General features: G+C 47.1%; 1 protein-coding gene across 2 annotated transcripts in view; it reads right to left on the bottom strand.

The window, feature by feature from the left end:
• MAMDC2 (MAM domain containing 2) overlaps positions 1–13,145 on the bottom strand; it is a 142,433-nt gene that overhangs the window by 51,560 nt on the left and 77,728 nt on the right. For both annotated transcript variants that reach the window (XM_081802830.1, XM_081802829.1), the window contains exons 6-7: positions 7,766–8,022; positions 3,583–3,676 (exon numbers count right to left, since the gene is read on the bottom strand). In XM_081802830.1, the coding sequence (XP_081658956.1) occupies positions 3,583–3,676; positions 7,766–8,022 (351 nt within the window). The remainder of the gene's footprint in view (positions 1–3,582; positions 3,677–7,765; positions 8,023–13,145) is intronic.

Here is a 13,145-nt window from a genome sequence, read left to right as displayed (position 1 = left end):
TGGAAGCCCTTGAACATCAGTTGATCAGAAAAAAAAGAAAAAAGTGGGGGGGAAGAAAGGCCCTTTGAACAAGGTACCAAAAAGCATCACAATATAAGATGTAGTTAATTACTTGCTTTCTGACATTTGAACTTTTTAGAAATGAGAAGCTTTGAAGATATTCTAATCAGATGGAGGGTGCTGCCTTTGAGAAGACTCTTTGGCAGCATTGTTCATCCTGAAGTTCATGGAGATGGACTCCACATCAGCCCCGGAGATCTAGATGCTCATCAGCAGCCTCTTCAATCCTCGGCCCCTGTAACGCTCGAGACAGCAGGGTGCAGTGTGCTCTGTAGGCTGCTAAACTGGCACAGGGGTTTTATTTTAGCACGAGCCAGCCCGAAAGCAGGCTGAGACCGCTCAAAGCTGGCTTGGAGACAGAGTGAGTGGGACCCGGCGCCAGACGGAGCAGTCTTGCTGGAGCAGGGGCTGGGCCACTGACCAGGCTGTGGAGACGCTTGAGGTCTGAGCTAAGGCAGCTATAGCTGTAACCAAGGCAACACCCGGAGCCAGGTTTCCAATCAGACATCAAACGGGCAGTGTGTTGTTAGGGAATGGGCGTAACTGGGATTTAGGCCCAGGCAGACATCCTTTGAGGAGTATATCCATGAATCCATGAGTGTCAGGACCCTTCCAGTCCCTGGCCTGGGGGTGGGCTGGACCGAGGCCCCGAGAGGAGATTGGGCCTGAAGATGGCATAGCAGTGGGAGCTCTCAGTTTGGGGTTGGGCATCAAGACGGGATCTCTACAAGTGCATGGATTCACCTGTCAGCCATTCAAGGATTTACAGCCTAAAAGGAGAGCTTATTCCTACAATCTAGGCGCTGGGCCAAACGTGGTGGTGGATGGGGAGGTCGTGGGTGGAAGAGGCTTGGAAAGGGAAGTGCCCTACCTCAAGCAGGTGGAGTGGGGAGGTCTCACTGTCCTCTGGCAGCATCCTGGGGGAATACTTGGGGAGTGACACGACAGCGGTATTTAACACCTGTGACTCTATGATGGGTCCCAGGTTGGGAGCCTGGATTAACTCTAAGCCCAACCAGATGGTGGGAACGAGATGCTTCATATGTTGAAATAATTCCTGTCTCAGCCTTCTTGGGGAGATGAGGGAAGAAAATGCTAGATCCAGCTGGGAAAAGCAGAGACAACAAGTCTGGAGCTAGCCAAGATAAGGAAAAAAAATGTTGGCACCTGTTATGAAACAGAAGGGCATAAACTATTTGTGAAATGTGAGATGAAGTATGAAAAACGGAGGGCTCAGCGTCTAAGACTCAGAATCTGGCCCACAGCTGCTGAAGGAAAGGCATCAAGCAGGCTACTGCTCACCCCTTCACCAAGGCGGTGCCCTTTGCTGGTTCTCTTCAGTTTCAATCTGACTCTCTGGTCCCCAGCGAAGGGACAGGCGTATTTTGAAAGTTAAGTAAATAACATGAAGCCTCATGGACAAGCATTTTCTGTGTTCCATACTCTGCTAAGGCCTTCGCGGACATGAACTCATCATCTTCCTAACTGTGCAGAACAGATTCTTCTAACGTCGTCCCACAAATGTGGAAACAGAATCTCAGAGAGGTTAACATGCCCAAGGTCACCCAGTTGGTAAGTGGCAGGGTAGGGATGTGAATCCAAAGTCCTGGCTCAGGAGCATAACACTAGGATCACACTATTAAACCATTTTAAAGCAAAGCTGCCAGGTGGGGAAGTTCTGAAAACCAGCATGGAGCCTGGCTAACCTAATTATGTGAAAATGTGAATTGTTGGTGGTCCCTGCAGAGGAAGGGTCTGTATGTGGGCTGAATTTTACAGACAAATAGTCCTTATTTTGCTGGAATCTTTCTTTTCTTTTCACCAGTCATTGGGAAAGCGCTCACACAGATTCTGTATCTTTTTAAAAAAGAGAGAGTGTTTCCAACCATTACTTGTAAGGTGGTTCAGTAGATACTGTGACCTCCCACCTGCCTCTTCACCCCACCGTCTACCCCGTGCAGATACTGAATAAACACCTCTTCTCCCCTATGAATAACTTGGAAATAGAAAAGTTCAATGTAAATGCCTAGTGACAAAGAGGAGAAACTTTCCAAAAATAATGATAAAGAGGTTGTGAAATTACTATTAACATCACTGAAATATTAGCTGATGAGATAAGGGCACAGTCAGATTTTTGAGAAGCAAATTAATGTTGGTTTCTGTGTTCTGTCTAATTTAGAGATTCTTTGAATCTTGGGGTTACAGTTTGGATTAAATCATTTCAATGAAAATATTTAAATACGCATATCTAGTCTGGTTCTGTTTCACTAGCTGTTTTTTTCTTTTTTAAAATTAGAATTAGTAAAAAATAATATTTGGTTTTAGCACATTAGAGTGTTTCTCTCTAACTTGGGGGTAACACTTTAGCTCAAGTAGAAAATATTATCTTTCTCAGTCCCCTTGCTTGTAGAATACATCTGAAGCTATATGAAATTAGACACCAATTCTATCTTAAGTGAAGGTCAGACTACAAGTGCCAGGTTCAAAAATTTACTTCCCATGCTCTAAAAAACTCAGAATGAGGGCTCATTAATAAGATGGGACAACCACTGTCTCCCTGGGGCCTCTCAAAAAAAAAAAAAATCACTAAAAGGTAAGGTCAATTGCATTTATCTGGGTTATCATGAATACAGTGTCATCCTTCTTATTCTAGAACATTTGTTGTCTTCTCATTTCTTTTTTTAAAAAAATATTTATTTATTTGAGAGAGAGGGAGATAGTGAGAGAGAGCATGAGCCGCGGGGAGGGGGTTGGGGGGGAAAAATAAGCAGACTCCCTGCTGAGCAGGGGGCACGATCTGATGACCCTGAGATCATGACCTGAGCTGAAGGCAGACGCTTAACCGACTGAGCCACCCAGGTGCCCCTAGAACATTTGTTTTCTAATTTACTTTGAATTGATTTGCTTACTTGTTTTCCCAGAAAGTAAGAATTTCCTCTCTTTTCCAAACACCAAGTTTATGGAAATTACAAAATTGGCCAGGATAAAAGAATTTGAGGATTTACTTAGAAAGAGAAATTAAATTAAGTCCATGATATAAAAAATATCATAAACTCTCATAGAGATGATGTACCGAATATTAACATCTTTAAACATGGAGACATTTATAGGTCTTGGGTACTTAAAATTAGAAAGAGTTTTTATCATTCTACTTGGTAGAGTTTGAGTTTTTTCCACCTACTCAGCCACCTGTGTATGGATCTAAGATATCCTTTAAAGAGAAAGATGGGGAGGGAATGTGTTCGTATTCTTCAATTTTCATTACCTAGTAGGTAGGGACAGCCAAAGCTCCTTAACACATGACAACTGGCCTGTGGTGTCAAAAAATTTAAATTCACTCTGTGAGGGGGAAAAAAAGCATAATGTTGCAGAAAAATGACTATTTGATTAAATAATTTTGTAAAGGAGGAGTTAACAGGAGAGGTGAGAAAATTAGAAAGAATTAAATCAAGTCCTGACCCCAGGCAGCTACCAAGAAAGGAAAATTCCAGATGTGAGCCAGAAGAGAAAGAAAATGCTTACCTGTCTCATTCTGGCAGTGAACAGGAGAGAAAGAAATGTCATCCAGAGCAACATATCCTCCTTTAGGACCATTGAAAGCAACTTCAAAAATAACCTGCAGGGAAAGATGACAGATTGTTACAGGTTTACATATTTTCTGTCAGGCTTCAGAGCTCTTAACTATGATTTATGGATTTTTTTAAAAGATTTATTTACTTGAGAGAGAGAGAGAGGCAGAGGGAGAGAGTGAATCCCAAGCAGACTCCACACTGAGAGTGTAGCCCGACATGGGGTTCGATCTCATGACCCTGAGAGCATGACCTGAGCTTAAACCAAGAGTTGGACCCTCAATGGACTGAGTCATCCAGGGGCCCCTCTTAATTATGATTTAAAATGATGTGGCCGGCAAGTCAGGTGATGGCAAGTTATAAGTGATTAGGAATCATGTTCCTAAATCTAGGGCAGCTCCCGACTTGATCCACAGTTTCTTGAAGGGGGAGGGAATACTAAGCCCTAAGTTGTATTTTATTGGTGGATTTTTCCCCTCACTTGAGTGTATATCACTCTCTGACAGAACGACAGACTCGACAATTTGCACGATGACTTTTAATTGAAGAAACAATAGGCTCCCTGCTGAAAGCAGGCCAGGCTCTCCAATTGCCCTTCACAGAGAACTAAGGTCCAGCAGGGTTCTTTCCCTTTTTCACACATGAAATTCTCTGTGAGGGGCGCCTGGGTGGCTCAGTCGTTAAGCGTCTGCCTTCGGCTCAGGTCATGATCCCGGGGTCCTGGGATCGAGCCCCGCATCGGGCTCCCTGCTCAGCGGGAAGCCTGCTTCTCCCTCTCCCACTCCCCCTGCTTGTGTTCCCTCTCTCGCTGTGTCTCTCTCTGTCAAATAAATAAATAAAATCTTAAAAAAATAAAAAAGAAATTCCCTGTGAGGGTTCTGGACAAACATGCAGAATCAAAGAGGATGACCTGTCTGCTAAGGCGAAATCAGGCCCCAAATTCTAGGTATGGATGTCAGCATTTTAGCATGTCCAGGTACATCCAAATGGTCAGAAAGAACATGAGGTTGTTAATGAGTTCAACCCTTTCGTGTTTCTCCCTGCTCTGCCACCAGCTTCCACCCTGAGGTCAATCGACTACCTTCTGCCTGTGCCCATGGGGATCGGGAGGGGTGCGCACAGCTCTGCACACAGTGGGGAGCATGGTGGGAAAACCGCCCCAGTGTGCAGCCCACTCTAATGAATTAACACGAGAAGATGCAGTGTTGGCAGGGGTTGAAACTCAGGCCAGACAGATGACATGAATGCATGACATGAGCTTGGTGTGATGCAGCAGGACAGGGTGCAGATGGTCCTGAAATGGGGAACCCAAGCCTGGTCTTAAGGGGCGCCTGCTACTCTGCTTCCTCAATTGCTGACATGTAGGAGTTCAGGCCTGATGTGTTTGGACCTACCAAATCATCAAGAGGACTGGATCTCTAGATTTTTACTGGAAATCTTTGGATTTTTCAGTGTTGGCGATTTATTCAAACACTAAAACGAACGTGGAAAAACAAGGGACGCACAACCCACCACTCTAGCAGCCAGGCAAATCACTGTGGGCAAGATCTGACCCCTAGGTGTCTAGTTTTCAAACCTCTTCTAAAGAGAACGGTGTCTTGGAGGCAGACAGACTAGAGTTCAAATCCCATTTCTGTCACTAGCTAGGTGACCTTAAATACCTTGCTAACCCTCTTAAGGCTTTGCCTTTGTTATTTATAAAACCGGCATAATAACCCCTACCTTGTAGGACTATTGAGGAGATTAAATGAGATGAAATATATATATAAAGCCCCTAGCATGGAGTCAGGTGCATCCTGAGCTCTGTACTAAATTCATGCGGATTTCTCCAGGTTGATCCCCTCTTCAACGCATATTCAGGTTTGAGCCTACTTAGCCGCTAATTAGCTCAAGCAGGTTCCTTCCCTCCTCTAGGTCTTAGTGTCTCCGGTTTTGAAAGAAAGAGTGTGGACGAGATGGTCCAGTTCAGCTTAACAACAATGGTCCCATAGACACTTGGATTCTGCAAAATATAAGAGGGGCCCCGGAGATTTGTTGCTGGCAAAGGTGAGGGCTGGGAACAAAGGGGACAGATGTGGACCAGTGAGAAGGGGCAACGGAGTCCACAAACATAGCACAGGTCCGCGACGTTTCACTTTCAGGGTGCTCGCTGATCAAGTGAATGACAGAGCTTGATCTTACTGAGTAGGTGGGGTGAGAATGCTTCCAATCGGAATTTGTAAATCACAGCCCACGTGCCAGCATGTTCCCTCTTGTTCGGAAAAGGGGGTCTCAGATGTTTGCTTTCCTTTTTAAAATTCATTTGAGAATCTGGTGACATTAAATTCCCTGGGTTCTGCAGAGTATTTAGTTCCTTTGGCGGCAATTTCCAGTAGCAGCATCGTGAGTTAGATTGCTGGAGCAAAAGCACGCACATGAGAACCAAAAGCATACATATTGAAGTGGGGTAGTGTCCAGAATTGCGACTTTTCAAGCACTGATATAAAAGAAAATTCAGCAAAGTCTCACTCATACAAATCCTGCCCAGGGAGTTTATGGTCAGATGGAAGGAGTTTGCAAAGAGACTGTCGTCACTGCGTGTGTGACTCATTTGACTTTAATAGAAGGAAAAGTTTCTGAAACAGTATGTGCATTTCTTTTCCACCTTATAACCCAAACTCAGAAAATTTTCCACTGGGCTGCAAGAGCAAACCACGGCCGCGTCAGACTTGGGGATAGGAAAGAGCGCACGGCCTGCAAAAGGCATGGTGCTCTCTCTGGAGCTGTGGGTTGGGGGGGTCGGAGGGGATCTGAAGGGAGTATGGGGAGTGGCAGGCCTGTCTTCAGTAGACAGAACATGTCACCGACCAATCCGATGCCAACGCTCTCCGAAGCTCCACGTCAGGGGAGCCAATGACCCCACCCAGAAGCATGCAGAGAAGAATCCACCTCTTCTGCGCTCTAAAGGGAACCATAGGAGCTATTACCAAAGGCACAAAGCACAAACTACGGATGTTAACAAACCTGTGGTAACTAAGACTCTATGTAGAGCTCCAAATCTGCAACCACAATGTTGCACCCACTGATTCTAGGGGTCCTCTGGGGTCCTCAGACAGAGCTGGGCCTCTGCCTTCAGCTCTAGGTCAGATTTGAGTCCAGGACTTTCCTAAGTGCCTGGCACTCACCAGCTGTGTGACCTAGATAAAAAATAGCAAACTGCTTGGGCTCTCTTTTTCCTCCTTCCTTATCTGCAATGTGGGGATAATTTTATCTACTTTGGGTTGTTGTAAGTACTGGAATACACACATAAAAAGAGATATGTATTAATATACATGCTTAGAAAATAGGCCCGCAATGATGAACACCAAAATGTTAGTGTTCTCATCCTTGCAGGCTCAGCCTGGGTGGTTTGAGTTTGTTTTGCTTTCCCGGATTTTCTAATTCTTCTGCACTGGATATTTATCACTCATGTAACTGTAAAAAGTTTTAAAACTAAAGCACCCAGCCTTGTTTCAAACTGGGGCCACAATGATAAATCTTTCTAATACTGAGGACATTATTTATACTGTAAAGGAGGAAAGAAGAAAATAAGTTGGCTTTTTTTTTCTTCTTCTTCCTCCTCCTCCTCCCCCTCCCCCTCCTCCTCCTTCTTCTTCTTCTTCTTCCTCCTCCTCCTCCTCCTCCCCCTCCCCCTCCTTCTCCTTCTCCTTCTTCTTCTTCTTCTTCTTCTTCTTCTTCTTCTCCTCTATCTCTAGAAAGTCTCTTCCCTCAAGTAAGGGAAAGGTTCATCCCTGCTCTCAGGAATGGAAGTTCAAGGGTGGGTTTCACCCTAGAGGGCATTCCTCTCTTTTGAAGTCACGACCACAGTGCAGGTTGAGAGGGCACGTGCGCCCAAGAAATGTCGTTGATGGACTCGATTTTCCCTATTTGTCCTTGGGGAAAACAGTCTTGGTAGAAAGCAGAAAGATGCAGGGAAAAGAGGAAGAGGGAGAAGCAGAGGGGGCCCATGGAAGGAAAGGGAAGATGAAGATGGACACACAACAGAGAAGAACGGAGCACTGTGGCCGGGTGTCTCCCGATCGGCAGACGAACGAGTCGGCAACACCCTCGCACAGCGCACAGTGGTGAGGCCAGGGCGCACCTGCCTCCATACCCACCTCCATGGGGTACGGCGCGCTGAACTCCACCTCGGCCAGATTCCAGGCAGCACTCCCTGGCTGGCCCACTTTCCAGATTTCCTCGTAAAGGCCGGCCCCATCCCGAGTATAGAGGGAGAAGCTATTGTCATTCCCCTGCTGGAGTTGGTAATAAAACGACAGGCAGCCGGACATGGGGGCCATGGTCTTCGGGGAGATGAGCTGCGCCACCTCCTGGAAGTGCTTGACATACACCGAGTCCACGTACATGTAGTGGCCTGAAAATCACACGGACAGGACACGCAGTGTAAGACGGGCTGGGAGGGGCGTGGTTGCAGGTGACACAGTGCGATGCTGGGATTGACTTCAACACAGTCCAGGGGCAGGGGTGGCAAGGACGTGGAGGAGTTATGGCCACAAGACGTTTGACCAGGGGTCCACGGGTATTGGGCTGGAAGGGGAGTGTGAGGAGTTCAAAGGTGCTCTGCTAAATCCAAGCCAAGAACTGTCCGTTCTCTTTGCCTCACTTGTGGTTGAAGTAAAATACACATATACGAAGTACTGGAATTTTCACAAGCTGAACGCAGCTGTGGAAAGAACCAGAACATGACCCCAGGAGGCCCCCCTCCTCCCAGGCCTTCTGTGAGTTACAGGATTTCCAAGAACATACCAAGCATACCATCTGTTCCTAAAGGGGCACAGAGGGACCTACCTTCCTGTACATCTTTACAATATACACAAAAAGTCAGCGAGTCTTCTTTGAGCAAAACTAAGATTTTTGACTTCAAACTGGATGACAAGCTTTGCCTCTTTAACAGAACATGTAGCCACGGTTGGGATTTGGGAGGTTGGACTTGGGACACCGCTCTTGGCGAGGTCTTGGTGGGCTCTGGGCCTGGAGGCTGACCTCTGTTAGAGGCATTTTGGTGAAAGAGAGGAACCAGGAGGCCAGAATGGGGGGAGCCTGGATTTGGCATTGAAGAGACCTGAGGTCGAGTCCTGCTGGGACCTCAAGCAAGTTACTGAATATCTCTGGGCTTCAATGTCCTAATCTCTACAGGGAGAACCAAATACTTCCCTCCTGGGGCTAGTTCGAGCATTACATGAGATTATGCATGTGCCATGCTTAGCGTGGGCTTGGCACATTGTAACTGCCTAACGCAATTACAATGAACTAAAGGAATGTCATTAATGATTTTGGTACCATGGCTTCCCCATTGTCTGTTCTGTGTAAAGAGTCATTGTCATTATTGGCAATTAAAGCTGCAGTGATGGAGGGCTGTATTGTAGCTTCGATAGAATGACCTTTCTATTTGTAAGTTCAGAACAACTATAGCTTAGTATCTTTGTTTTATTGCATGGTGCCTGATTAGTAACAACTCCTTGTATCCTCAACACACTAGCAGTAAGGGTAGTAGGAAGACCATATACCTGCATAGACCGGACACCTGCTTTACATCTCGCACAGCACATGATTATTTAAAGCACAGATAGCCTCAGAAAGGTCCTTGCCTCAAATGGCAGAGGGGAGAGGTGGGTAAATCAAGGCTCGCTTTCTCCTGGCGGCAAATTGTTCGACCCCCCTGAATCACCTCCCTTGTTTAACTATAATTTCTCTTATAGTTAGACAAGACATGCAACCGTGAATGAATAGAGATCACAAACTCAGATGACCAAGGGGCCAACATGACCAAGTATACCACTGAGGCGGAGTGGGTTCTGGGAGGAAATCGAGGGATGCATTCGTTGCCAACATCTGAAATCATATTTCATCAGCAACGAGAAACAGCAATCAAGCTTCTGTTCGGAAACATCAGAAAATCGGGTTGCGCTGAACCCACATTCCGAGCTGCCACCACCAGCGGGTGGCCCAGAGTGGCAGTCCCCACCCCTTGTGGGCTGTGCTCTCTAGCTCAGGGCTGAGTGTATCCATCCCTCTGCTCCCAGCTGGTGCCCCGACATCCAGCCCGGCACCTCAGGCTTTTCCCACTGAAGCTCAAAATCTAAATTTTCATAGCAAATCTATCCATTTCAAAATGATACCCCCTATCTGAGTTTGCTAGGGTTGCTATAATGAAGTACCACAAACTAGGTGGCTTAAACAACTGAAATTGATTCTTTCTCCCCAGCTCAGGAGGCTAGAAGTCCCAGATCAAGGTGTCAGCGGGATTGGTTCCTTGTTCCAAGGACCGTGAAGGAGAATCTGTTCCAAGGCTCCCTCCTATCATCTGTGGTTTGCTGGCAATTTTTGGCCTTCCTTGGCTAATAAAGCTCTGCCTTCATATTCACATGGTGTTCTCCCTTTGTACAGGTCTCTCTCTGTGTCTAAATCCGCCCCCCCCAACTTTTATAACTACACTAGTCATATTGGATTAGGGACCTACTTCGGTATGACCTCATCTTAACTAATCACATCTGCAACAACCCTACTGCCAAATAAGGTCACATTCTGAAGTCCTGGGGGGCAGGGGGCGGTTAGGACTTCAACATATGGTTTGGAGGAAACACAGTTCAACCCATAACACCCACCACTGCAATTTTTTAAACTCTGTCTCTGCCAAATAAGCATATCTGCAGGCTGGAAACAGCTGAGGGGCTCTCACTTTGCTGACTCTGGCAAGGGATTTTAAAGGACGAATCAGAATGTCAGACTGAACAGAATCAGAGAAACTCTGAACCGGAAGGAAGGCCATGCCTCCGCCACCCAAGCTCCAGTGCCCACGGGAGCACTGCGGGGGGAAGGGGGGACAGCCAGCCCCCCCAGAATACTTTACTAATAGAGAACACATGCGACCAGCTAGCCTCCATAACACCCCTTTGCTCACCGAGAGCTCTTGCGTCAGAGGCAGAGAGGGAGTGTTGAATGCTCTTTGTAACCTGTCTTCCAATGAAACAGAATCCCTTTCCAAGATACGTGTGTGGGGGCTGGGCCTGGGTAGAGGAGAGACCTAATATTTTGTTTCCTTGGTTCTTCATTGTGGGGGCCATGGAGGTGGCATGTGACCCCCCTTCAGGTGAACTTGCTGCAGGGAGCACAGCTGGCTGACAGCTTCCAGCTGCCTCACCTCTGGACCCACATCAGCGCTTGTGCCAAGGCCAAGTACACTGGGCTGTTCTCAGCTGGTGACTAGGCAGAACAGGATTAGCAGAGCGGGGCCATTCTGCCTGAGGGGGACTCTTCAGCAACCCCCCCTCCCCCGCAGCCTGGCCTTTCCCTCCCAGGTGTCAGTCTTCTCTGCCGTGCTGGAGGCCCTCCCTAGCCAGCGCCACGTTATGACTTTTGTGGGCCCTAGGCCCTTTGGCCACTGTGGGTCCATGCCTCCTTAAAAAATATTAAGCATTCTATTTTATGACTGCGTTGGTATAAAGATGAACATAATTTAGGCCGGACTGATTATTTTATTTGTTATTAGCACGTTCATTTTTTTTCTTCCGATTTTAGAATAAATAAGATGAAAACATTCTCATGGACCCTAAAAATGTCCTGGCCCCTAGGCACTGTGGCTACTCTGCCTAACATACATTGACCTGGGCCCCAGTGACTCCAGCTCTCTCCTCCTTATCCTTCACGGCCGATAAATCTCTTCCTCACCCAGTCCAAGCTTAGGGTCTTCTTCCTGGAGGACCCAAACTGACGCAGCCACGAAGGGGGAACTCACTCCACCGAGGGTGAGGAGCACCTCCAAGACGTCTGGGAGATTCTCGGTGAATCCAGAAGACGTCGCAATCCACTTGGAGGCATTCATAATACTTGCGGAGTGCGCGGCAACTGGGCTTACAGAAATGTCCCCGTCCCATTAGGAACCCATCTTCCTCACAGCTGACAGATATCTGACAGTCTTCTTTAAAGGCCAGTTACTCACCCGCTGTGTGGATGCTATTTTAATTCCTGAATTTGCCGGTAAAGTGCTTCGTTAACAGCTCATGCACAAGGGAGCCAAAGTCACATTTCTGATCCCAAAACCATCCAGCAAACACAATGTGATGTGCCCACAGTGAGTCAGAGAGGCTGCTGGTGCTGAGACCAGGACTGCTGACACCAAGTCTCCTCTGGAGCCACTAGACTAGACCACATTCTGTTGCTTACCCGCCCCCCCCCCCCATCATTCAGTTGTTGCCAAAGTTAGATACTATTTACCGACAATCTGAGTAAGACTTTCTCACTGGGAAACCAAAGGTAGCTGGCTCATCTCAGCTGAAGGGGTGGGGATGACTCAGAAATCACCAGGTGTCTGCCCAGGATGCCAGGCTGGAGGAACAACGCCCAGCCCAGGCTCAGTATCATTGGATATGACCAACGCTGAGGAAGAAGAGCAGATGTTTGGGTGAATGCAGGCACCGTTTTGTGCACCCTTCCAAGGGGAATGAAGAAGTGGGCCTGGAATTCTTGGGAAATTATGTCTCTCATGCTTGGTATTATGAGAATGTTCCTGCCCAGTTCAATGAGGCCAAGCTTTCTATCTGGCCCAGGGTTCTAGGGCCTCCAGAATACCTGGGAGAGGCAATTTATCCAATCCTTTCAGTAGGACGAAACTAGGTATTGGTGGACCCTAGATGTACCAATCCTATAACTAACCAAATCTTTGGGGGGGATCCTGCAGGCCACAAAGATTTGTAAGTATTCAGACTTTAACTGTAAATGAAAGAGTCTATGAAGGGGCCATGAGTCCTCCATACAATTAAACATCGAGAAGTTCACTGCCAGTCCCCTGGTCATTGCTGCTTACTCAGACTCGTGGAGCCAGTCTATCCTTCCCTAATTCTGGATTATACACAAAGAGGCTTCAGCTTCTAGGGGGAAAAAAAAACCAAACAAACAATTTCCAATTCTGTCGAAAGATCAAAATCTCAGTGATGCCAGCCAAAGGCCCCATCTGGGATCATGCCCGCGGTGACGGCACATGATTACTTGCTTCCCTTTATGTAGCAGCCCACTGTAGGTTCGCTCAACGGTTCATGTGCAACCAGGGGGTCTCTTTTAGGCAGCCATTTTCTCTTGAATTAGGAAAAAAAAAACTTTGAGGGCAGTTCCTGAACTTTTATTTTCAAACAGTCTGGCTACCCCGCATTCCACAAAAATCGATGCCAAGGCATCCTCTGACTCAGCTGGGACTTGGCCTTGTCCGCCATGCTTGTGCTCTAGTTGTGACGTGTGTCTACATCCGTGTCATGCTGTCTCCTGGGTCAGGGGGGAAGCACCATCTGAAGAAACACAGGCCAGCTGGAAAACCCCACTGGTCTACTGCCGCCATGAGTAGACAGCACCCAAATCGGGAGGTCATCACGCCTGCTCGCCCCGTCTACCATCTACGAACCTAACACTCATCTTCGTGGATCTTTAGTTCTAAGGGTTTGGGTAAGTTTCACTACAGTAGAGTCAGGCTCTAGTCTTTTTATACAG

This window comes from Leptonychotes weddellii, chromosome 14 (assembly GCF_054177405.1).
Source record: "Leptonychotes weddellii isolate Sample4059 chromosome 14, ASM5417740v2, whole genome shotgun sequence".
NCBI lineage: Eukaryota > Metazoa > Chordata > Mammalia > Carnivora > Phocidae > Leptonychotes > Leptonychotes weddellii.
This window is presented reverse-complemented; position numbering and strand designations above follow the sequence as displayed.